The sequence below is a fragment of the Globicephala melas genome, chromosome 3 (genome assembly GCF_963455315.2).
Source record: "Globicephala melas chromosome 3, mGloMel1.2, whole genome shotgun sequence".
Classification (NCBI taxonomy): domain Eukaryota; kingdom Metazoa; phylum Chordata; class Mammalia; order Artiodactyla; family Delphinidae; genus Globicephala; species Globicephala melas.
Genome location: NC_083316.1, coordinates 35,873,907 through 35,900,159, shown reverse-complemented (window position 1 = coordinate 35,900,159; position 26,253 = coordinate 35,873,907). Strand labels below are relative to the sequence as shown.

The 26,253-nt window shown below is 42.1% G+C and overlaps 2 protein-coding genes across 10 annotated transcripts in view; one reads left to right on the top strand and one right to left on the bottom strand.

Annotated features, from left to right (window-relative positions):
* The window catches only part of NNT (nicotinamide nucleotide transhydrogenase), a 259,323-nt gene that overhangs the window by 118,550 nt on the left and 114,520 nt on the right, over positions 1 to 26,253 (bottom strand). For 2 of the 6 annotated variants that reach the window (XM_070045136.1, XM_030881978.3), the window contains exon 1: positions 2,790 to 2,912. The exons of 1 other annotated variant lie outside the window; for it this stretch is intronic. The gene's annotated coding sequence lies outside the window, so the exon portion shown is untranslated. Of the gene's footprint in view, positions 1 to 2,483; positions 2,720 to 2,789; positions 2,913 to 3,199; positions 3,415 to 26,253 lie in introns of those variants that run through there. 3 more of the 6 variants (XM_030881981.3, XM_030881977.3, XM_030881979.3) reach the window with 3 other exon arrangements.
* PAIP1 (poly(A) binding protein interacting protein 1) overlaps positions 16,752 to 26,253 on the top strand; it is a 29,789-nt gene continuing 20,287 nt past the window's right edge. The window contains exons 1-3 of one of the 4 annotated variants that reach the window (XM_060295752.1): positions 16,752 to 16,774; positions 18,493 to 18,662; positions 25,032 to 25,217. In XM_060295752.1, the coding sequence (XP_060151735.1) occupies positions 18,564 to 18,662; positions 25,032 to 25,217 (285 nt within the window). In that variant the 5' untranslated portion in view covers positions 16,752 to 16,774; positions 18,493 to 18,563. Of the gene's footprint in view, positions 16,775 to 17,000; positions 17,154 to 17,369; positions 17,904 to 18,492; positions 18,663 to 25,031; positions 25,218 to 26,253 lie in introns of those variants that run through there. The other 3 variants (XM_030881988.3, XM_030881985.3, XM_030881987.3) reach the window with 3 other exon arrangements.

Sequence of the window (26,253 nt, the reverse complement as noted above, 5' to 3'; positions counted from 1 at the left end):
GATGTAGAGAACAAACGTATGGACACCAAGCGGGGTAAGCGGCAGGGGGGTGGGGGTGGGGGTGTGATGAATTGGGAGATTGGGATTGACGTGTATACACTGATGTGTATAAAATTGATGACTAATAAGGACCTGCTGTATAAAAAAATTAAATTTAATTTAAAAATAAAAATATAATTCTTGTCTTGAGGGAGATTTTGAACTACCATTACCAAGGACCTAGTCCTATCCCAACTTCCCCACTTACCCTAGTTTCTCTTCTTGGATCATCCCAGCTCCCCAACAACCACCATTCTCACGGGTCAGGCTTAGCCAGACCTCATCAGCAAAAGAACAAAGCTGCCTAGAATACAGGCCGGGTATAGTCTAAGCCTGCCACACACTCGCTGTTTGACCTGAATCTCTCAGCACCCCAGTCTGCTCATCTATAAAAGGAGCACAGGAAAGCTCCTTTGTAGGACCCCATTAGGCTCTATAAGTTTTATGATTAGATGAGATTTTGCAATGCTTTAAAGCTGAAGTCCTATTTCATGGCCTGGAGCCTGGAAAATTAGCCCTGACTACTTGTAAATGTCACTAAGCCTAAATAAAATAAAAATGACCCTGAAAGACATTCAGAGAATATTTGAACCATGCTATCACAGCCTAGGACTTGTTAACATCAAAGATAGTACAGTTGACCCTTGAACAACGGGGGTTTGAACTGCATGGGTCCACTCCTAGGCAGCTATTTTTCAACAGTAAATATTAACATTACTACAATATACACAGTCCGTGGTCGGCTGAATCCTCGGATGGGGAGCAACGGCAGATACAGAGGGCCCTTATTCAAAAGCCAACTGTATTCCATCTTAATTGTCACATTTTCCCCTATCTTCGCTTTAAGGCTCTTTGCTGTTTTATTATCCATGTCTTCTATGGCTTTTAAGCAATGGAGAAAAACTTTACAACTCAAAATTGAAAAAAAACTGTTTTTTTTAGTATGGCATTCATACAGCCGTTTAATGTAAGTTATTTCGGTAAATATCTCCCCTAATAGATTAAAATCCTTGGAGGCAAGCACCTGAGAGAGGATAGTATTGAGGCTAAGAGGGTGAACTCCTGGTTGGAAGGCCCCACTCTGCAACACATTAGCTGTGTCACCCTGGCAAGTCACTTCTTTGTGTCTGATTTCACCACCTTTAAAATGGGTTAAATCATAATGGCACCTATCATATAGGGTTATTGTGAGGATTAAAAGGACACAGTATCTTCATTGCTATCAGTGTTCACTTTATTACCTCTGGCCCAGTGCCTTGCACAAAATAGAGGAAATCAACAAGTATTGTTTGACAGTGAATGAATAACTAGGGCTAGGTAACCTGAAGCCTGGGGATCTATGAACACATTCTCCAAGAAACTTCAGGAAATTTCCTTTAAAATTAAATGCTGGGCTTCCCTGGTGGCCCAGTGGTTGAGAGTCCGCCTGCCGATGCAGGGGACACGGGTTCGTGCCCCGGTCTGGGAAGATCCCACATGCTGCGGAGCGGCTGGGCCCGTGAGCCATGGCCGCTGAGCCTGCTCGTCCGGAGCCTGTGCTCCGCAACGGGAGAGGCCACAACAGCGAGAGGCCCGCGTACCACAAAAAAAAAAAAAAAATTAAATGCTATGTAGCTTTGTGGAAAAGTGATTCCATCAGCAAAGCTAAGCAGCCTGAGCACGCTTGCTAATAAGAAAGCAATCCTAAACTGTCCATTCAATTAAAAAAAAAAAAAAGCCAAAGTTTGCAAGTAAAAGGGTGCCCTGGAGAAGAGAGAAATATTTTAAATTAAAGCTCACAAGCCTCACCGTTCCTAACACAGCCTGTCCTACAAGACTCCTTACAGATTCCTTAAGGACTTCCCTGCACCAGAGGGCGAATAAAGGACGCCTGCAACTTTAATAAACAAGTTACACTTCTAAAACGAGACATACCAACCAAGGACACAATACCCTACAAAAGCTTAGACTGGCAGGCAGCGTGACTTTGCCCAAAGCCACGGGTTCAGCTCCTCCCTCTGCAACTAAACTGCCACCCTGCTGGCAGCTGCCCGGGACCGCTATTTATAACGTTCCCCGGAAGCCGATTGGCCGAGGCGGCGTAATAGTCATTCCGCCTCCGGAGTTCGAATCAGCTCTGCCCCCTCCGCTGGCTCTGCCCCCTCCGCTGTCTCTCCCGCATTGCCAACCCCGGCCCCACTCTTGGCCCAATAGAGGCATGCCCCGACCACCACCAGCCCGCCTCCGACATACACTCACAACTTTCGACACCAACTGTGTCTCCAGCCAGTCACCCACCCCAAATTCCCTCCGGGTTCAAGCACAATTTCGGAGGGTCCAGGTGCCACCTCTCTGGGTGCACCACGTACCAAGAGTCCTCTATGACCTCCTTCCCTTCTTCCATCCTGTAACCTGAAACAACCCCGTACAACTCCCGCCGCCCCACACAGCTCCAAAATCTGCACCTGCACAGCTGACACCTCGTTCCCTGCCCTCAGCGAAGACGCAGTTTTCGAATCCACCATCCCGCACTTGCTTCCACGTCGCCCCCGCTCGAGACAAGAAAGGGGGCCCTCGAGGCACTGTTCTCCTTCCCGGCCCAAGGCTCCCGAGGGTCCACCACGTGCAGGGGTCACTGCCGACCCCGCCCCCTTCGGCTCCTTGACAGATCTCCTTCTCCGCGGGCGCCGGGATCTTCTGGACCAGCCCCAAGCCCCCTCCCCAGCTGCGCCCCAGGAGCGCGCCCGGGCTGCCCGCGCCTTGACGCTCACCTTGGCAGGGAGGCCGGGCGGCCGCGGGTTGCGAGGGGACGCCGCGCTGGCAGACCTGGGCTCCAGCCCCGCGGCGCGGCGCCTCCAACCCGGAAGAACAGCCCCAAGCCGGTGGTGGCTGAGGCCACGTGACGACGGCACAGCCCCCACCCCGGCCCAGCGCCCTCTCCTCGCCGGGCCCTTCTTCCCGCCCGGCCGCCTCCATCAGCCCGCCCGCCCGCCCGCCCGCCAGCCCTCTCTCCGAATGAAAAAACCTCACGAAATGCCCCTTAGCGCACAAAGGCCAGTTACCCCAAGGAACACTTCCCTCTCCTTGGTGGCAGCCAAAAACCTCTTTGTCCCGGGCTCGACCTGTGGCCTACCCGCCCCCCCTCCCGCGTTTTCCCTCGGCCAGTGCTTGTCAATCAAACCTGGAGCCCAATGCAGGCGCTGAAGTTCCCAGGGCTACATTGGTCCTCTCCTGGAGAGCCAGTTACAAAGTGTGATCGCCTCTCCAGTGTCCCACCAGAACAAATGAAATAACAGAACTCCACTTTTGCTACCTGACTTTCCTCTAGCTGTCTAGGAAAAATCAGAACTTCTAAAAGGCAAGTGGGAGGAGGCCAGTAGGTGGTGAAGGGCGGGAATGGGGGCGTTGTTTTTCCATTCCGGACGGAGGGTGGAGTTAAATTCCTCTGAGAAGAAGTCAAGGCCCCAAAATTAACACACGTCTGCTGACTGGTCTTCCTAGGCACGCCCATAGAAAGTCGTGTGCTTCTGTTCGTATTAATATCCAGGGGCTGGAGAGCGCCCTTGGTGGACGTTAAGTGTCCTGACCAGGCCTGGGCTCATTTCGGCAAAACAACTAAAGGACGCTGAAACGTAATGACTTGTGTTACTTAGTCTGCAGGTGTCTTCTGATTAAAAGCTGGAATAATAAGGTAGAGAGTATAAATTGGTTCACTTACCCAAAGCTGAATCATCACGAAGTGTCAGTATGGTCACTGCATTTTTACTTTAATTGAAATATCTAAGATGAGTTAAAAATTATGAATCTCAAAGGCATGAGGCAAACATATTCCATATCCTTAAAAAGAAATAAACTGCAGGGAAACCCTTATTTTGAGAAGTTTTCTTGTCTTTAACCAACACAAAAGGTCATACAAGTTGAGGACTTCCACTGCATCCAGACGAGGTAAAAACACTCTTCCTGTCCTGGAAGAATTCACAGACAGGAAAGGATAGAGCCTCATGTTTTAAAATAATAATGAACGGTGATAAGTGCAACCCTAGAAACAATTTCAAGATACTGCAAGTACAGTAAGGCAGGAGTAGTTGATAAGGATTAAAACTAAGCTCCTTTCACAATATACCTAAGTCACATCATTATGGTGTACCCCTTAAACATATGCATTGCTGTGTGTCAACTATATCTCAATAAAACTGGGGAAAAAACTAAGGTAGGTTTAAAACATGTGTTGGAGGGTGGAGCAGGGGTTTGCTTCTTTTCTCTCCCAAGGCTTAAACAGTGGTTCCCAGCTGGGGACAATTTTATCCCACAGTGTCAGGAGACATTTTGGTCATCACAGCTGGAAAGGGGAGGCATCTAATGGGTAGAGGCCAGGGATGCTGCTAAACACCCTATATTACACAGGATAGCCCCTTACAACAAAGAATTATCTGGCCCCAAACTTCAACAGTGCTAAGACTGAGAAACCCTGGCTTAAATAAATGCTCAATGGCTTATTTAATTTGATTTAATTTGTGATTATGTGACTGGACAGCAAATCCAAAGATGATATATCGATTTTCACTTTTTCTGTTAAATAGTAAGTATATGGTAATTTTATTTTTTTCATAAATTTATTTATTTTTGGCTGCCTTGGGTCTTTGTTGCTGCGCACAGGTTTTCTCTAGTTGCGGCGAGCGGGGGCTACTCTTCATTGCGGTGCGTGGGCTTCTCATTGCAGTGGCTTCTCTAGTTGCGGAGCACGGGCTCTAGGCACGCGGGCTTCAGTAGTTGTGGCTCGTGGGCTCAGTTGCTCCGCGGCATGGAGGATCTTCCAGGACCAGGGGTCAAACCCATGTGCCCTGCATTGCCAGGCAGATTCTTAACCACTGCACCACCAGGGAAGCCCAGTATATGGTAATTTTAAAAATTCATTCTGCTCATTTGTCCAACATAATTTGAGTGCATTGCTCCAGATGAAAACATTTGTCATTTGGAGGATTCTGTTTTAGGCTTTAAGCTCCTACATAATAATTACAATATGGTCATAGGAATTACCAAAGAAAATAGGAGTATTTCCAAAAGTGTGTTTTAAGTTAGTTGCTTCTGAATCTTAGACGCTGTCTTGTATAAAATTTTTGCAAAGATTTTGTATCCCCTATTAGGTGGTGAGGACTTTGTCCATTTTGATATCTGCTCCTTCCTCCTTGGCCTTCTCAGCCTTCAACCCCACTTAGAACAGTACTTCTCACATATATGCAAGTTTTCATTACAGATTGTTCTGTGATTGGACATTTTAATTTTAAATATATTTTTAAAGCAAGATACACATCAAAACTTAAACCCTCTAAAATTTAGGAGACTTTGTACACACAAATGCTTAAGATATTATTTAATATTTAGTCCTAATCTATCCAAAGCAAAAAAGATTTAAATCTTTAGAAGAGTGTGACACACCATTAGAGTCAGCTTTGAAGCCTCAAACCACAGAGGTGCCCAATAGCCAAAAATCAAAATGTAGGCTAAGCCTGAGGAAATGTGTGATCAGAAACCGAACTCTAAAGATAACATGTTACCAAAACCCTGCATCTAGTTAAAACCAGGCCAGAGAACAGGTCTATTTAATGTGTTTTCATTGTGGTTATTACTTTAAACAGTTATCAGCAGTTTGTTTTTTCAAACTTCCCTTTTATAAGTAATTATAAAAAGTAAACAACTCCAATGAGGTGATATGCTTAGACTCTGGGGATTTTTAATTATACAGACACTTGACAGGTTTTGAAGCAACCATCACTAACCTCAGTCTCAGCCCTCTTCTCTCAGGCAGACCAATCAAAAGTGTGTTTGATTGTAGGAAGCAAATATTAACTGACTGAATGAACTTACACTAATCAACATTAATTGGAAGAGGATAGAGGAGAACTGACAATAAGCAGCCAGCACAAAGTTAAATAATTGGCAATTTAAGTTCAGTAAAACAAGTTTGCATTGAGAACTGTAAGCATCTAAAACACCAGCTCTAAGCACACCTTTGTTCTCTCCATGTAGTAAGTGCCAGTGATAAAAATCTATGTTTTTTTTAATGAATACAAAAAATTATTTATTTAATGATATCTTTGGGGACCTGGGGAAATGGTGAGGGGTAGGAGCTATATTAATATCCTAGGGCTGCCGTAACAAATTACCACAACCTGGGTGTCTTAAAAATGACAGAAATATACTCTCTCATAGTTCTGGAGGCCAGAAGTGTGAAATCAAAGTGTCAGCAGGGTTGATTCCCCTGGAGGCTCTGAGGGAGAAAATATCCCATACCTCTCTCCTAGCTTGCGGAGAAAGCTTCTGGTTGTCAGCGATCCCTGGTGTTCCTTGGCTTGTAGACACATCACTCCAATCTCTGCCTCCTCTTCACATTGCTGCCTTCTCTGTGTGTCTCTGTGCCCAAATCTCCCTCTTCTTCCTCTTACGAAAACATCAGTCAGTGGATTTAAGGTCCACCCTGAATCCAGGATGAGATCCTTAACTAATTACGTCTGCAAAGACTGTATTTTCAAATAAGCGTAGTCACAAATTTTGGGGAGACACTGTTCAACCCACTACAGGGGCAGTCTGTGTGTTTAAGGGTACAAAATGTAAAGACGGGTTTTTGTTGTTTTTTTAACATGGGTAGATTTACTAGCTCTTGAGTTTAAAGTGAAAGTTCAAATTATTTGGCGGAAATTCAGGTGAAAGTTGTTTATTAATAATTAGAAGAATTTTCCTATAAACTTCTTTGCTTTTTTAATACTCAACCTAATTGAATTTTTCTTCAATTTTTAAAAAAATATAACTATATATTACACAGTTACCATTGTCAAACTACTTGATCATAAACTCCATAACAGCAGTTAACATGTTTATACTTAACTTTTTATTTATTTTATTTTTTTAACATCTTTATTGGAGTATAATTACTTTACAATGGTGTGTTAGTTTCTGCTTTATAACAAAGTGAGTCAGCTATACATATACATACACCCCCATATCTCCTCCCTCTTGCATGTCCCTCCCACCCTCCCTATCCCATCCCTCTAGGTGGTCACAAAGCACCAAGCTGATCTCCCTGTGCTATCTGGCTGCTTCCCACTACCTATCTATTTTACATTTGGTAGTATATATAAGTACATGCCACTCTCTTACTTCATCCCATCTTACCCTTCCCTCTCCCCATGTCCTCAAGTCCATTCTCTATGTCTGTGTCTTTATTCCTGTCCTTTCCCTAGGTTCTTCAGAACCATTTTTTTTTTTCTTTTTAGATTCCATATATATGTGTTAGCATACGGTATTTGTTTTTCTCTTTCTGACTTACTTCACTCTGTGTGACAGACTTTAGGTCCATCCATCTCATTACAAATAACTCAATTTCATTTCTTTTTATGGCTGAGTAATATTCCATTGTATATATGTGCCACATCTTCTTTATCCATTCATCTGTTGATGGACACTTAGGTTGCTTCCATGTCCTGACTATTGTAAATAGAGCTGCAATAAACATTGTGGTACATGATTCTTTTTGAATTATGATTTTCTCAGGGTATATGCCCAGTAGTGGGATTGCTGGGTCTTATGGTAGTTGTATTTTTAGGTTTTTAAGGAACTTCCATACTGCTCTCCATAGTGGCTGTATCAATTCACATTCCCACCAACAGTGCAAGAGGATTCCCTTTTCTTCACACCCTCTCCAGCATTTATTGTTTGTAGATTTTTTGATGACGGCCATTCTGACTGGTGTGAGGTGATACCTCATTGTAGTTTTGATTTGCATTTCTCTAATGATTAGTAATGCTGAGCATCCTTTTTGTTGGCAATCTGTATATCTTCTTTGGAGAAATGTCGAGTTAGGTCTTCTGCCCATTTTTGGATTGGGTTGTTTGTTTTTTTGATATTGAGCTGCATGAACTGCTTGTATATTTTGGAGATTAATCCTCTGTCAGATGCTTCATTTGCAAATATTTTCTCCCATTCTGAGGGTTATCTTTTCATCTTGTTTATGTTTTCCTTTGCTGTGCAAAAGCTTTTAAGTTTCATTAGGTCTCATTTGTTTATTTTTGTTTTTATCTCCATTACTCTAGGAGGTGGGTCAAAAAGGATCTTGCTGTGATTTATGTCATAGAGTGTCCTGCCTGTGTTTTCCTCTAAGAGTTTTGTAGTGTCTGGCCTTACATTTAGGTCTTTAATCCATCTTGAGTTTATTTTTGTGTATGGTGTTAGGGAGTGTTTTAATTTCATTCTTTTATATGTAGTTGTCCAGTTTTCCCAATGCCACTTATTGAAGAGGTTGTCTTTTCTCCATTGTATATTCTTGCCTCCTTTATCAAAAATAAGATGACCATATGTGTGTGGGTTTATCTCTGGGCTTTCTATCCTGTTCCATTGATCTATCTTTCTGTTTTTGTGCCAGTACCATACTGTCTTGATTACTGTAGCTTTGTAGTATAGTCTGAAGTCAGGGAGCCTGATTCCTCCAGCTCCGTTTTTCTTTCTCAAGGTTGCTTTGGCTCTTCGGAGTCTTTTGTGTTTCCATACAAAGTGTGAAAGTTTTTGTTCTAGTTCTGTGAAATATGCCATTGGTAGTTTGATAGGGATTGCATTGAATCTGTAGATTGCTTTGGGTAGTATAGTCATTTTCACAGTGCTGATTCTTCCAATCCAAGAACATCGTATATCTCTCCATCTGTTTGTACCATCTTTAATTTCTTTCATCAGTGTCTTATAGTTTTCTGCATACAAATCTTTTGTCTCCTTAGGTAGATTTATTCCTAGGTATTTTATTCTTTTTGTTGCAATGGTAAATGGGAGTGTTTCCTTAATTTCTCTTTCAGATTTTTCATCATCAGTGTATAGGAATGCCAGAGATTTCTGTGTATTAATTTTGTATCCTGCAACTTTACCAAATTCATTGATTAGCTCTAGTAGTTTTCTGTTAACATCTTTAGGATTCTTTATGTATAGTATCATGTCATCTGCAAACAGTGACAGTTTTACTTCTTCTTTTCCAATTTGGATTCCTTTTATTTCTTTTTCTTCTCTGACTGCTGTGGCTAAAACTTCCAAAACTGTGTTGAATAATAGTGGTGAGAGTGGACAACCTTGTCTTGTTCCTGATCTTAGAGGAAATGGTTTCAGTTTTTCACCATTGAGAATGATGTTGGCTGTGGGTTTGTCATATATGACCTTTATTATGTTGAGATAAGTTCCCTCTATGCCTACTTTCTGGAGGGATATTATTACTTAACTTTTTAAATGTTGCATTTGATGAAAACTCTAGTTCAAATACTTTTAAAGCAGTTTTGTGAACGTCATCTCTTTGTAGATCTCTTTTTAATGCTAGATGTTGCCCATAACAAAAAAGCAAAAACCAGATTCTGGTTTTCATTGGTTTTCATCTTACCACTTTCCTATCTGCTCCTACTTCTTTAACCATTCTTTCTCAGTTCTTTCACTGCTTAAATCTGCAAATGTTCTCTTGGCCCTCTTTCCTTTTAACTCTAATATTGTCTTCCTTCCAGTTTAATGTCAACTGTGCTATCACAACTCCCAGAGCTTAATGTCCAGCCCCAATCTCTCTCCTAACCTCCAAACTCATGCAGCCGACTGCCTGCTGGTCATTTCCACTGGGATATCCACATATATCTTAAACTCAATATGAAAAAATTCTGTCCTGATCTACAAAGGCCTCTTGTATTTAGAATATATAAAGAACTCTCAAAACTCGACAGTTAAAAAAAATCCAAATAGAAAATGAGCAAAAGGCATAAAAAAAATTTCACCAAAGAGGGATATAAGCACATGAAAAGATGTTCAACATCATTAGCCATTAAGGAAATGAAAATTATAACCACAATGAGGGCTTCCCTGGTGGCGCAGTGGTTGAGAGTCCGCCTGCCGATGCAGGGGACACGGGTTCGTGCCCCGGTCCGGGAAGATCCCACATGCCGCGGAGCGGCTGGGCCCGTGGGCCATGGCCGCTGAGCCTGCGCATCCGGAGCCTGTGCTCCGCAACAGGAGAGGCCACAACAGTGAGAGGCACGCGTACGGCAAAAAAAAAAAAAAAAAAACACAATGAGACATCACTACACATCTATATGAATGTCTAAAAAAAAAAAGATAGTGACAATACCAAATGCTGGTGATGATGGGGAGAAGCTGGATCACTCACACATCACTAATGACAATGTAAAATGGTACTCATCACTGGAAAACAGTTCAGTGGTTTCTTAAAAAACTAAACTTGCAACTAGCATATGACCCAGAAATTATACTTCTGGGCATTTATCCCAGAGAAATGAAAATTTATGTTCACACAAAAACCTGTACATCAATGTTCATAGTAGCTTCATTCATAATAGTCCAAAACTGGAAACAACCCAAATGTCCTTCAACAGGTTGAACAGACTGTTGTATATCCTTACAATGGAATGCTTTTCAGCAATGAAAAGGAATGAAGTATTGATACACACAACAGCTTAAATGAAACTCCAGAGAATTATGTTGAGAGAAAAAAAGTCAGTCTCAAAAGGTTACATACCTGTATGATGCCATTTATAAAACATTCTTGAAATAACAAAATTGTGGAAATAGAGAACAGATTAGAAGTTTCTAGAGTTAAGAAGGAGGGTGGATGTGACTATAAAAGGGCAACAGGAGAGATCCTTATGATGATGAAGATGTTCTGTATCTTGACTGTATCAATGTCAATATCCTGGTTGTGACACTATACTATAGTTTTGCAAAATGCTACCATTGGGGAGAAGTAGGTAAAGAGCACAAATATTCTCTTTGTATTATTTTTTACAACTGCACGTGAATCAACAATTATCTCAAAATAAAATATTTAATTCAAAAAATAAGCCTGGCAGGTGTAGTAAAATATTAATGATAGAATCTAGATGCCAACAGAAAGGGCAATGAGTACACTGTGCCGGAGATAGGGAAGCAGAACATGCCTCATACTTGACATTTATACATTAAACACTGACATTCCTAATTGTTTTTTGAATGCCAAATTTCAACGCTGAAAATAGCATTTCCAGCTATTACATTACCTTCCTGCTGGCCAGCAAGCACTTCAGTTCAGTTAGTTGAATTGTACAATTAGTAGAATATTGTACGTTGTAACTATTCACCAGAACTTCCTCTAAAATTTTTAACTCTCATATCTCATGCTTGGACCACCACTTTCTTTCCAACTCCTTTACTTCTTTCTTTTGATCCCCCTTTTCCTTCCAATCTATCACCCTCATCTTCAACCCTTCCTCTAGCTAGCTGAAACCATGAACAGCCTGTCAGCCCCTTCTGCCTTTATTCTTCTGCCTTAACTGCATCATGAAATTACACTCCCACTAACAGGCTTCTCAGTTTCCACATCAGGGTGGGAAGAGTTGCTAGAGAAAAGTCACGTAATTGTTCAGAGTGTTGCCCCTACAAGTCCCTGGTCTCCAACCTCAGGGGGACTTTCGGTACCACCCAGCTATCTTCCTGTGAGCACTCCCCCTTTCTCATCAGCTTCCTCTCCCAGAGCAGCTTTTGCAACTGTTGCCACTCTCCTCAAGTCCCTTCTTTTATGTCTCCCACCCTCAAAGTAAAGACATGTCCTTCTTTTTTGCTGAGAACATGGAGACCGTCTGAAGTTTCCAGCACCTTCCCTCTCCTGCAGTTTATCTGCATTTGCTTCCATTTCTTAGTGACATAGTTTTCTCCCATCTCAAATTATTCCTGCTGCCTGTACTTTGAGTTTATGAACTGCTACCTCCTCTGGTCCTTTAATCTCTCAATTTCCCCCCCCCTTTTTCCTGATGTGTTCCCTTACCTCATTGTCTTTGGCTAACAAACTAATCTTTCTCCCATTAAAACAAAACAAAACAAACCCATAATAGCAACAAAAACGTCCTTAATACACTTGTCTTGCAAACTTCTCATATCTCTCCCGTTTATTTCACAGTCAAGCTTAGAGCTGTCTATACATCCTAATACTGGCAATTGCTTGCACCCAAATCACTCACAAATCTATATTATTCCAATTGCTAATATCACTGGAATGCCTATTTATTAATTTATAGTGAGAAATATAGCCCAAACGGAATAGAATGTTTGTATCAGTGTCATCCACTTATTCTGGAGATAAGGTATAGCATATTGTCTCAGTTTGTAGACTCTTAATAAAACTGAGTTGCTCATTAACTATGTGATCTTAGGGAAGTTAATTAAAGTCTCTGAATCTCAGTGTTTTTATCTATAAAATGGGGTAAGTGATAGAACCTACCTCATAGGGTTGTTTTGAAGATTAAATGAGATAATCCATGTAAAATGTACTTGGAACAGAGTTGGTGCTAAATATTAGCTATTATTGTTGTTATTTTTCCTCTCAAAATGCAAATTTATCCAGATAGTCAAACTATAGTCAGAAGATGGCTTGGTGAAGGAGGGTGTGGTTCCCAGAGGCGGTTGTTCATTCAGCTCTGTAATGACCTCGGACAGCACACAGCTGCCTAAGTGACTTCGGGGCTCAAACTCAGGGAGTGGGTGTGCTTTCCTGGATTCTTTAGAATCCTACTTTTATTTGACATCTCCACACAATTTGACACTCTTGGGCTTTCCGTCTTTAATCTTCTATTCCTCACTGTCTTCTCTCAGTTTTTGTCCTATGTAAACAGAGTAAACAGATTCCTCTTCTTCAACCTAACCATTCAGTTTGGTGCTTCTCTTTCCTCTTCTGCCTCTATATACTTTTTCCTAAGTTACCTCATTTCTTCCTGTGGCTTCAGCTATCAAATCTCTAACTCTAGGCAACATCCCTCTGAACTCCAAGTCCATGACTTAACTGTTGACTGAACAATTCCACTTTGACACTCCGGGTGCCAAATGAAATGTCCAAAATGGAATTAGTGAGAGGCCCCTGTTCGGTGAGAGTCTGCTTTCCTCTGGTTTTCTCACTCTTTGGGACTGAGGCACCAAAGCCAGAAACCTGGGAGTCATCCTTATCTCAGGCCTCTCTTTAATGCCTTATACACATCTGTCAGCTTCTTTCTAACATCTCTTGCATTTGGTCCTTCTCTCCAACCCCACAACCATTACCTTAGTAGCCATTATCACTTCTCACCGGAATTTCTGCTACAGCCATCAAACAGGCCTTCCTGCTTCTAGTTTCATACACTTCACAGCTACTAATCTCACACCTCTGAGTATCCTCACACCTAGAACAGTGTCTGGCATTTAGTAGACATGCAATAAATATTTCCTGAAGGAACAAATAAATGAATTCCTATCCTCATGGAGTTATACTCCAGCTAAGAGATCAACATTAAACCAACGTGTGCACTAGATGTTGGGGGAATCCCAGGCAATCTCCTGGCTCTTGAAGATGGAATGGAGCCCTGATCCAGATGGGAGTCAAGTGCTGACTGGCTGGGGCTACATTTCATAGCAGGCCCAAGAGACTAGGAGAGGAAGATAATTCACACAAATGAGACCCAAGAGAACAAACACATCAGTTAATTCTTCTCTCTGTTAATGAGGCCCCCATTAATTTAAAATGATATATAAGTTGCCATGATGATTTGGGCAGGGAAAAGTGAACAGAATTAGCTAGGAAAGAGTTGGGAGTGATGGAATAAAATGAAATAAGGCTTATTTTTTAAACTTTTTACTTGGAGACAATTGTACATTTACATGCAGCGGTAAGAAACAATAGAGGGAGATTTCATTTCCCCTTTACCCAGTTTCCTCTGATGGTAATGTCTTACATAACCATGCATTACTATAATACAATATCACATCCAGGAAACTGACAACATACAATACACCCACCTTAGTTTTACATGCACTCATTTGTGTATGTGTGTGTGCACACATGTAGTTAGTTCTATGCAATTTAATCACATGTGTAGATTCGTGTGATCACCACCAGTTAAGATCGGAATAGTTCCATCGCAAGGATTCTTCATACTTTTAATAGCCGCACCTACTTCTCTCCAAACCCCACCCCCTCCTTAATCCCTGGTAACCACTAAACTGTTCTCCATCTTTATAATTTTTTCACGTTTATAATTTTGTCATGTATAAATGGAATCATACAATAACCTTTTTACTGTGGAGCACAGGCTCTGGACACGCAGGCCCAGCTGCCATGGCTCGCGGGCCCAGCCACTCCGCACGCGGGATCCTCCCGGATCCTCCTGGGATCCTCCAGGACCGGGGCACGAACCCGTGTCCCCTGCACCGGCAGGCGGACTCCCAACCACTGCGCCACCAGGGAAGCCCTACAATAACCTTTTGAGATTACTTTCTTTTAACTCAGCATAATTCCCTTGAGAGCCACCAAAGCTGCATTTATCAGTGGTTTTCTTGCTGAATAGTATTTTATGGTATGAATACCACAGTTAAACCATTCACCCGTTAAAGAATTTATGTTGTTCCCCATTTGGGCTATTATGAACAAACCTGTTATAAAAATTGGGGTACAGGTTTTTGTGTGAACATAAATCTTCATTTCTCTGGCATAAATGCCTAATTTGGGCTGCTTTAACAAAAATACCACAGACTGGGTGGAAGCACATCACTTAGCTGGTTTCACAGGTTCACAGCTGGAGAGGATCTTCGCCACTTTATAATAAGGATTGCCTTTTCTCCGTTGTCCAAAAACATCTTCATTTCTGTCTGATACCTCATCAGAATCACCTTTAGTGTCCATATTTCTAACAACATTCTGTACATGATTATTTGTATACTCTAAGAAGATGGAAGCTTTCTCTACAGCTCTCCTCTTTTCCTTTCTCAGCCCTGACCAGCATTACCATTAACAACCCCCTCATGGCAATGTCGACTTTTTCTAGCATGCATCAAAAACCACTACCAGCCTATACCCATTAACCAGTTCAAAAGCCTCTTCCACATTTTTAAGGTATTTGTTACAGCTGCACCCCCACTTCTGAATATCAGATTCTTTCTCAGGGTTCTTCAGAGAAAGAGAACTTATATATATATATATATGTGTGTGTGTGATTTACTATGAGGAATTGGCTTATGTGCTCAAGGAGGCTGCTAAGTTCCATGAGTTAATGTCTTCAAGCTGGAAACCCAGGAAAGCTAGTAGTGTAGTTCTAGTCCGAATCTGAAGGCCTGAGAATCAGAGCAACAGTGTAAAAAAGTCCATCCATGTTGTCTGCAAGTCCACTTTTCATATGTCATGAGAATAGGGCTCAAGTTATATAACAGTTAATAGGGAGAGGCGAAGGACAAGATCTCAATTATCTAACTTATCTAACAAAAGGGACTGTAAAGATACCCTGATGTCACCATGGATGCAGAATAGCCTCATCCTCAGATAAGAAAGTCTTAGGTAAGGAAAAGGGGTTAGCCATCATAAAAGTTCTAAGGGGAAATAAAGGGTAGTGAATGCAAACAAAAGCCTGGGACAGGATTGGAGCATCTGCTTTAGTGGAACATATAGGATAACTGTTGTTGAGCGTACAGTTTGTGGGGCTTTCTTATGCAATACAAAAGACTGGGCAAGAAGTGACTGACGACTACCTAAAAAAATGGATTTTTATGTTATTGGCATTACCTCACCTAATTTTTAAATTGTAATCTTGTCCTGTCTTTGTAATATATGCTCAGTGCTACAACATACTTACTTTATACATGAGGAAACTGAGGCCCAGAGAAGCTAAATCCCTTACTTACCCAAGACCGCACAGGCATTAAGGGTCTAGGCCAGGATCCAAAGTAAAGCTCTGGCCTACTTTGAACCCTACATTCTTTTTTTTTTTTTTCCTTTAGCCGTACGTGGGCCTCTCACTGTTGTGGCCTCTCCTGCCGTGGAGCACAGGCTCCAGACGCGCAGGCCCAGCGGCCATGGCTCAGGGGCCCAGCCACTCCGCGGCATGTGGGATCCTCCCGGACCGGGGCACGAACCCGTGTCCCCTGCATCGGCAGGCGGACTCTCAACCACTGCGCCACCAGGGAAGCCCTGAACCCTACATTCTTTCTCAACACCAAGGAACCACACTTTTTGCTGGCTTCCTTCCCTGACTCCATTATTTTTGCCAACCATCAACAGCATGAATCAGTTATTCACGATTGCCTTCATTAGAGCCATTTTCCTCTTGCAGTTGGGTGAAGATGTCAGTGTTTTCTTCATTAACAAGAAGAGAAAATGGTTAAAAAGAGTTTTCTTAACTGAAATGATTCTCAAGATGACAATGGTGAAAAACATTAAGGCTTGCTTAAAATACAGGGCTACAATCAATTTGTGGAGATGTTTCAACCTAACAGTAAAGAAATCATTTTTCCCCTCCTTTTCATTACTTATATTCATCCTTCATTTGGCTTTAGTACCATCAGGACTGATTAAAACAGTAATTTACACATAAATAATGTCTAGAACTTTGTTGTGCAATGGTAGCCACTAGCCACAGGGGGCTATTGAGCACCTGAAATGTGCCTAATCCCAAGTGAGAATTGCAGAAAATGTAAAATACACTTTGGATTTTGATTAGTATGAAAAAAGAGAAACTCTCATTAATATCTTTATATTAATTACATGTTGGAATGATACCATTTGGGATCTACTGGGTTAAGTAAACTATATTATGAAAATTAATTTCACCTGTTTCTTTTCACGCGCGTAATGTACCTTCTAGAAAATTTATAATTACATAAGTGGCTTGCATTTGTGGTTCGCATTATATTTTGATTGGACAGCACTGGTAAAAGATGAAAAGGAGGAGAGTTTCATTGAAAGGTAGGGTATTTTCTTAAAATTTCTGGAGGGGAAGAGAAAAGGGAAGAGAGTAAAGCTTGGTCACAGTGTGACCTACTGTGATAAATATCTACAGTGAATTGAGATGGGCCGGGGTGGGGGGCATTTGTGATTCTGTTCCTACTCCCCTCCCCGCAGCTCACATAGCAGGTGGCAGAGCAGCTTCCAGAGCCCCCTTCCCGACTAGTCCTCCGGTCTCGCAGGCGCCGGGTCATTGAACACACCTGCGCGCCCACGGAGGTGCGCGTCCACGAACCCTGGCTCTGGCTCCACGCCCCTCCCCCCGTATTTTTTATTTTCCTGGCATCAACCGTCAGTGACTTCTCTCCATAGAACCTCATGTAGGCCGGGCCCGCCAGGGGTAAGCGAGCCCGCCCCGGGAACCGACATGCCCTCGCCCCGAGCCCGGCCCTCGCCCGACATGCCCTCGCCCGGCCCGAGGCGAGCAGGGCTGTCCAGCGGTCTAGCTACCCCTCTCCCGGCAGCCTGCAGGACCGCGGCCGCCGGCCCGCCGCGAACGGGGCCTCCGGGCCGCGGGGGGCCGCTGTGACCCGCCTTCGCCCCCGACGCGCCGAAGGCGGGGGAGCTGGGTTTTGGGGGAGAATCAGAAAGCGGAGGGTAGCCGTGGGGGCCGGGCGCTCCGGTGCGGCGGCTTTGGCGGGTGCTCAAGCTGCCGTCCGCTCCGCCGAAGCGCGGAGGAGCCGAGCAGGGGCCCGCCGCCCTCCTCCATGAGGCCCCAGTGAGCTCGGCGGCGAGAGCCGGGCTGCGACGCCTCTCCCGGCGTCCTCTTCCGAGCGCAGCGGCGGTGGCCCCCGCAGGAGGAGGAGGAGGAGGAGCATGTCGGACGGTTTCGATCGGGCCCCAGGTGCTGGTCGGGGCCGGAGCCGGGGCCTGGGCCTGGGCCGCGGAGGGGGCGGGCCTGAGGGCGGCGGTTTCCCGAGCGGAACTGGGCCTGCTGAGCGGCCGCGGCACCCGCCGCCGCCGCAGCCCAAAGCCCCGGGCTTCCTGCAGCCGCCGCCGCTGCGCCAGCCCAGGACGGCCCCGCCGCCAGGGGCCCAGTGCGAGGTCCCCGCCGGCCCCCAGAGGCCTCCCCGGCCCGGGGCGCTCCCAGGTACGGAGCCGCTCTAGGGGACCCCGTCCTCCTGGGCCAAACGCTTCCCCACGGCCCTCCGCGCGCGCGCGAGGGCGGCGCTCTGTCTCCTCTTTCCTCCCGGTTCCCCGAAAGCATTCCCCGAGGGACCCGGTTGTTACGGGGTGGGGACGGGCCCGGAACGGGGTTTGGAAGGTGGCCGCTGGAATCCTTTGTGCGCCCGGGCTGGGGGAGGGGTCCGGTGCGCGGTCTCCTGAGTTCTGTTGTCCCGGGAGGAAGTAAAAATCGCCTCCCCCTCCCCAGCCCCCGAGAGGGAGGCCTTAGGCGGGCAACCATTCTCTTTTTAACCGACTTTAAAAAGAAAAAAAAAAGGAAAAATAAGCCCTCAAGTGTTTATTAAGGAAGCAGGTCTGTTCATAAATGAGCTAAAGCAAGTCTATTGTTCCTTTTTGTAGGCTCTCTGCGCATATCCTGGCGATAACCTTAAATTTCGTGAGGGTTCTTGTTTGACTTAAAAACCATCCCTGCTCAGATGGCTTCTCAGTGTACAGTAAGTTGTTATACAAGGGAATGAACGCATCTAACACCGATTTTTTTTTTCCTTTCTCAGAACAAACGAGGCCCCTGAGAGCTCCACCTAGTTCGCAGGATAATAGCCCACAGCAGAATTCGGAGTCAACAATGGCTAAACCCCAGGTGGTTGCAGCTCCTGTGTTAATGTCTAAGCTGTCCGTGAACGCCCCTGAATTTTACCCATCAAGTTATTCTTCTAATTATACAGTAAGTACACTTTTACTGCAACTCTAGGTTAATATTATTGGAATAATATGGTTATTGCATCATTTATCAATATACTGGTGTGCTTTCTGTACCACACATAAAACATTGTATGAATTTATTGAAATCATGAAACAATTGATTCAAGAATGTATTTTGTACTTATTATTTTCAAGATATCAGAATGTAAGCTTAAGAGTAGACAATCTTGTCTATTTTGTTCACTGCTGTATTTCTAGCATCTATAGACCATCTCTAGTCTAATAAATTTAAGGTGGTCAAGGACATCTTCAGTCTATGAAACTAAAGTCTGTGTCCTGACTTTATGGACAACCTATAGAATAGTGGCCTGGCAAAGTTAATTTTTGATTTTAGTAGGACAGCTGAATATTCATTGGTAGCTTTAGGGTAAATTATCAGTGGTTTTGCTGCAGACTAATTCAGGTAGGTTTTTGAATGTTGAGAAATACACATCTGGGCTCTGTTATGTTAAAATAGAAGTGTTTCTGGTTCTAATTAACAGTTATGTAGAAATGTAGGGAGTTTTGATGAAGTGTTTTAAACTTTTGATAAAGTGTTTTAAACTTTCAGAGTCATCTTTGTCAATAACGTAAGAATTTTAGAAATTGATCACACTTAAATGGCAGGAAAAAACACCAAGCACGATTGGGATATATAGAAAGGAATTTGTTGTGCTATGTAAATGCATAGCAATTAATTATAGATAAGTAGGGCAGGGACCATTCTGGATTGAAGAAATGATAATACTTTAGCATAAGTCCTATTTTTCCGGTCTTCATTTTTTGACATGTAATATACAGAATAGTGTACATTAAGTTATCAACACCCCCAAAGCCTGCTCTGTCCCCTTCTAATCATTACTGCTCTCCAAAGGTAACCGCTATTTTGCTTGAACAATAGTTTTGCCTCTGTTCAAAGTTCATATAAATGGAGTCATATAAAATATATTTTTCTTTCATTCAATATCAAAAGTAATCCATATAGTAGCATGTAATTGGAGGTGACTAATTCTCATAGCATGCCATTGTGTGAATATTTGTCTGTTGATGAGCATTTGGGTAGCTTTCAGTTTGGGGCTTTTACGATTAGGGTTGCTATTCTTGTCCATGCCTTGGTGGACATTTGCCCTTGCTTCTGTTTGGTATATACCTAGGAGTGGAGTTGTTGGGACTCAAGGTAGCCAGCTTTAGTAGAGACTGCCAAATATTTTTCCAAAGAGACTGTTCCAATGTATGTGTTGAGTACTGTTTGGTTTCCAGTCGCTTTAATTCCTTGTCAGCACTAGGTATTTGCTATTTAAGTTTAGCCATTCTGGTGGATGGGTGTTAGTTTTTTAATTTGAATGTATCTGATCAACTAATGGTGGCACACCTTTTTTTGTTACTTTTGGGGCGAGGATGGGGGGACTTGACTTTCATATTTGATAGAAAGCATGGGAAAGCTTTATTCCATATTTTAGAAACTTCATGCATCTTAGACTGCATTAAGAAGAACCTTGGGGCTGGAGAGGGGAAAATATAGGCATAGTAGGAAGAGCAATTGATTTGGGGTGGAATGGGCCATCAATCAGGTAAAGTAGAAATGAGAGCAGCTGGATTCTGGCCCCAAAACTGTATTTGGCTTAGAGAAGAAAGGAACCATTGGAGAGCTGTGAGTAGTTGAATAACTCTTAAGGATACTTACCTTAAGAACCACAAATGTTCCTCATTTGTTTGTCTTGCTATTGATTTGGGCTATCTTATGGTGGGAGGGATGCAATTTTTTTTTTTTTTTTTGCAGTTCTTTGCCAACTAGTTTTATACATAGTTCAAGTGATTCCTGAGAGCAGTGTGTTGAGCCATGTTAGTCCACCTCCTTTGAGCCACGGCCATCTTTTAGGTGCTCCTTGGTCTCCTGAGATCCTGCTGCACTCATTTTGCCAGAAAAGATTGCAGACTGGAAGCCTGTGGCTCACGTGTACCCTGCAGGTGTGTCTTTTTTGGCCCTGAGTTTTTTTAAAAGGGGCTTTATAATTTACCAGTACTTAAATTAGGTATTGCAAATCTGAATTTTTTGGTTTCTTTTGAAATCCGTAAGATCTGGCCATACTGGACTGCTGTTTTGGTAGAGCAGAGTTGGCTGGAGCTGAATAGAGGCAGCCCCTTTATATAGAATGTGTAAGCTGTAATTTGCTCACTGGCTTACTTCATTTGCCTGTAATCCACCTGGATTCTATAAGCATTCAAGCTTGCTACCCCTGTCCTGATAAATTTTCGGGCCTTACCCTTTTACCCTCTGTCAAAGCTAGGAGTTTTTCTCAATCCAGTTAGTCACAGAACAGCAAAATCCTTGTTTTTCCCAAGTCTTAGGATAAAATCTGGTTATGAGAGAAACTTTTCCTTGTAGTAACCGTAATCCAAAGTCACTCACTCATTAAGAAATAGTTGAGGGCTTCCCTGGTGGCACAGTGGTTAAGAATCTGCCTGCCAATGCAGGGGATGCGGGTTTGAGCCCTGGTCCAGGAAGATCCCGTATGCCGTGGAGCAACTAAGCCCATGTGCCACAACTACTGAGCCTGCGCTCCAGAGCCCGTGAGCCACAACTACTGAAGCCCGCGCGCCTAGAGCCCGTGCTGGGAAACAAAGAGAAGCCTCCACAATGAGAAGCCCATGCACTGCAATGAAGAGTAATCCCCACTCGCCGCAACTGGAGAAAGCCTGCGTGCGGCAATGAAGACCCAACGCAGCCAAAAATAAAATAAAATAAAAGTCGAATGCTTACCACGAGTCAAGGGCTGGGGATACAGCAGTGGATAAAATGGACAAAAATTCTTGTCTTTGTAGAGCCTCTATTCTAGTGGTCTCCTAGCTGGGTTTCCAGAAATTCCTTGAGTCTGCTTTTGTTACACACATGAGAAGCTATTGCCTGGTATCATTGAGCTGGATCTGCTCTCAAGAATGCATGCTTTTTAAATTTTTTCTGATAGTCTTTTGCTGTGCTTTCATAACCCTTCTAAAACTCCAAGCCTTTTATCTTCAATCCTTCCTCTAATCCCACTGCTAGAATTTTACTGCTTACCATGCCTTCTTACCAATGAGTTGCTGTATCCATCTATTACTGGCCATTGCTTCTTCTCAGGTAAGCCATTACATCTTGAATATTTAATCATGGTTCACTTACGAGAACCAAAAATTCCACATAGGAGTTGATAAAGCATTCATTAAGAGACAACCCGCCCCCCCCCCACATGCACAAAAAAATCCCAGCTTTTGCTAAGAACATCCTCCTTCAACTTACTGCCCAGTTTTTCTTCTGCCTTTCAATAGTGATATTCTCCAAAATGAAAAATTATTCACTGTTGGTACTACTTTACTTCTCACTGACCGTTCAAACCTCTGCAGACTGATCCTCTTAATTGTACTGATATTATTTTTGTGACAGATGCTGATGTTGTTTGGGTTTTAAAATCTATCGTCCTCTTAAACCTCATCTAAATAGACTTTGTTGACCACAGTATGATCTATAAGGTTTAATTCCCAGTGTGGGTCCTGTTCTAGGTGCCAAGGGTACCTTTTCAGTCTTTCAGGATTTCTTCCTTTTTATAAAAACTGAATATTTAAGATACTAATTTACTCAGGTTTTTTCTCTGTGTGCATAGTTCTGATTCCTAAGACTCTGCAACCATCATTCTCTCAGATTTTAACCAATGACATTATTCTGTAGCATTTGCTATTATGAGCACCTCTCCTCATTTACCTTTTCCTTTGGCTTCTGTGGCAGTACTTCATCCTCCCAACTTTGAGACCATTCCTCCTTCCCTCAGACTGCAGGCTCTGAGGTTCTGTCTTCTGTTTTATTACTTCCCTTAGTGATACTAGAATCCCCTAGAATCTGACCATCACCAACCTGCCTGTTGATAACTCTGGAATCTAATTCTTCCTCTTAACTCCAGGCTTGTGTTTCCATTTGTCTTGACCTTTTCTGAGGATCTCACATTCAAACTCAAGAACGAAAAAGAATTTATCTTTTGCAAACCTCTTCTTATACTTTTATATTCTAACTAGCTGCTCAGGCTAAAAGCTTGTGGTGTATTGACTCCCTTTCCTCTTTCACACTCTTGCCCGCTTCCAATCAAGTTAACTAAAATAGTCTCGACTATTCCACCTAAGTGATCATTTCCTTTTATCCCACTGCTTTGGATTAGGTTCTCATCTCTTGACAGTGTATTCAAAGTACCTACTGGGAAGTGAGTTTTCTTTTTTGTTTTTTTTAATTAATAGACTGTTTTTTAGAGCAGCTTTAGATTCACAGCACAGCTGATTGGAGAGTACGGAGAGTTCCCATATACCCCTATCCCCCCATATGTACCGCCTCCCCCGGAAGTGAGTTTTCTAGTTGATGTCCCTCCTAACCTCTTGTCACAGAACTCTTTCTAAGAAAAATAAAACTTAAATATTCCTCTGCTTGGAAGCCATTTGACTTCACATTGAAGACTGAAGAAATGTATACTTTAAAAAATCTGGTACTAGAGAACTAATACAAGCTTTAATTCAAACACATTGGAGTCCTCATCTGTTCAGAATACTGTGTCTCCCTTTTTGCTTGAAACAACAGGCCCTGAATCCCCTTTTCAGCTTTTTTCAGAACAGCTCTACTTTCCTCTTTTACTTTCACACTTCAAATTCTCTTAAAAGAGTTATGCTTATTTGGGGGAAAAAAAGACTGAAATCAGTGTTCTAAACTGCATTTTGCCACAATGAATGATGTTTGATAGGAACAGTTAAGAAATCAGTACCATCAACTGGGACCTGTAGACTTCCTGCTTTTCATTGTCATTAATAGTAGGATACTACAAATCTGTAAAACTCTAAACTGTATATCAGAAACTTAAACTAGTTTTTAATTGTAAAATTCACACGTTTGTGGTTAACATTAAGTAATTATTTAATATACATGCATTTATAATGCTTAACTGCTTTCACAATTTCATAATAAAGGGTCTGTATTTATAACATAAATCTTTCCTCACTCCAGATGTAACTACTATTATCCCTTGTCTGTCTTCCCAGAAATTTTTATTGGCTGTAAGTCTCTCTAAAAATTAAATAATACTAAAATATGGTTTTGTGTTCTTTTAATTAAAAGGTTGGGAACTACTTAAAGGTGATAGTGGTATATTTAAAAAAATTTTATTGGAGTATAGTTAATTTATAATGTTGTGTTAGTTTCAGCAAAGTGAATCAGTTATACATATATTCACTCTTTTTTAGATTCTTTTCCCATGTAGGTCATTACAGAGTATTGAGTAGAGTTCCTTTTGCTATACAGTAGGTCCTTATTAGTTATCTGTTTTATATATAGTAGTGTGTATATGTCAGTCCCATTCTCCCAGTTTATCCCTTCTCCCTCCTTTCCTCCCTGGTAGCCATAAGTTTGTTTTCTACATCTGTGACTCCATTTCTGTTTTGTAAATATGTTCATTTGTGTCATTTTTTTAGATTCCACATGTAAGTGATATCATATGATCTTTGTCTTTCTCTGTCTGACTGACTTCACTTAGTATGATAATCTCTGGGTCCATCCGTGTTGCTGCAAATAGCATTATTTCATTCTTTTTTATGACTGAGTAATATTCCGTTGTATATAAGTACCACATCTTCTTTATCCATTCATCTGTCGATGGGCATTTAGGTTGCTTCCGTACCTTGGCTATTGTAAATAATGTTGCTATGAACATTGGGGTGGTAGTGATAGATATTAATTGGAAACTGTTGCTACTATCAAGATTGGCTGGAAACTTGGACATAGCAAGTCTCCTACCACTGTACACTATGATATTTTATAGTCACTTAACTATATATTTATTTCCATGTCCTTGGGGATTGACAGATGACAAACTTCTTTTTTCAATATAGAAATTGTCAAATATCTACAAGGATAGAGAATGGTATAATGAATGCCCATGGCCTCAGTAGTTAGCTACAGGTGGCCATTCTTGTTTCTATATCTCTGGTCCCTCTCCCCCTCCCATTTTGAAACAAATCCTGGATCTTATTGTATCTATAAATCTTAATTTTGATCTTGGTATTATAATGAAATGTTGGTTTAAACTTTATTTCTCAGCCGTCTTGTAAATCTACCAGAGGTGAGAAGACAATTCTCTACCCAGCGAGATGAAGCCCTTCTATTATAACATTTTGGCTATTGGGCAAGGAAGAAGTGGGCTTAACTTTTTGAAGAAAATAACACATTTTATCAGGTTAAGGATTCTTAAAAATATAATTTGAGCTAGAGACATCCCAACTCAAAGCTGCTTCATGTTTTTTTAGCCAGTTGCATGGATTAATTTATGTTTAACCTTTTGATCTATAGGAATCCTATGAGGATGGTTGTGAGGATTATCCCACTTTGTCAGAATATGTTCAGGATTTTTTGAATCATCTTACAGAGCAGCCTGGCAGTTTTGAAACTGAAATTGAACAGTTTGCAGAGACACTGAATGGCTGGGTTACAACAGATGATGCTTTGCAAGAACTTGTGGAACTCATCTATCAACAGGTAGGTTGGCTAATAGCATGGGGCAATCACTGGATAGCTTCCTTGATGCCCAAAGGTGGTGGCTGCTCCTTGAGGGAGGCCAGGTACGTGTTCACCAGCCTCCACACTCCTTGACTCTTTATGGTTCATGAGAGCTTTTAAGTCTCTGTTGTACAGAATTTCTGTAATTAGGGATCCAGGACTAGAGCCAGACTGCAAATTTTCCTGTGTAGCCAAGGCTCTGTACAGGCAGTTGGAAGGAGCTTTGGACACTTCTGAGGCCACTACATGAGTATCATGCCTTTTTTCCAAACCCCTGTTTTATAAGGATCTGCCATTATTGGAGTAGGGGAGAAAAAAAGTCATGGGAGAACTTTTTTGCCTCACAAATGATTCTTTATTTAAAAAAAAAAAAAAAAAAGGACCACAAAACACCTTGATTTAAGTCTTAACATTTCTGCTTGTCTTTAAAAATTTCAAGGATTTACATCTCAATTCCTTTAAAAAATCTAATGTCAGTCTAGGTTGTTCACACAAAGTTTAGTTTTAATTCTAGCATATTGGTCACTGACACATTAATGCTATTTTAAGGGGGAAAAAATAGACAACACTCAATTTTGAAGACAAATTTAAGGTCAGTGAGGAGGCTGGCCAAAAACAGAGTAGGAGATAAACGCCACCAAAGGTTATATTTCTGTTTCAGTCATTGCTGAAAGAGCAGCTCAAACTGGGAATATATGTGAGGGTGACTTATGATAGCAGGTTGTTTTTTTGTGTGTTTTCTTAATCCTACCTCGTGTTTCATTTGACTACTTTTCCAGTTTGTTCTGGATTGTTACTGGACCTCAGTATTACCTGACCAACTCTTAGATTTCTAAAAATGCTTGAGGTTTTAGGAAGATAGATCTGCTCTATTTGTACTGATTCCTACTTTTGCCATCTAAATGGATTAAAAAGGAATATTAGATAAGAAAATGGAAGAATTTTACTGTTTTCTTTTTGCTTTTCTGGCTCTATTTAGTTTCAGCTCTTCAATAGGCTGCTTGATTATAGTTCT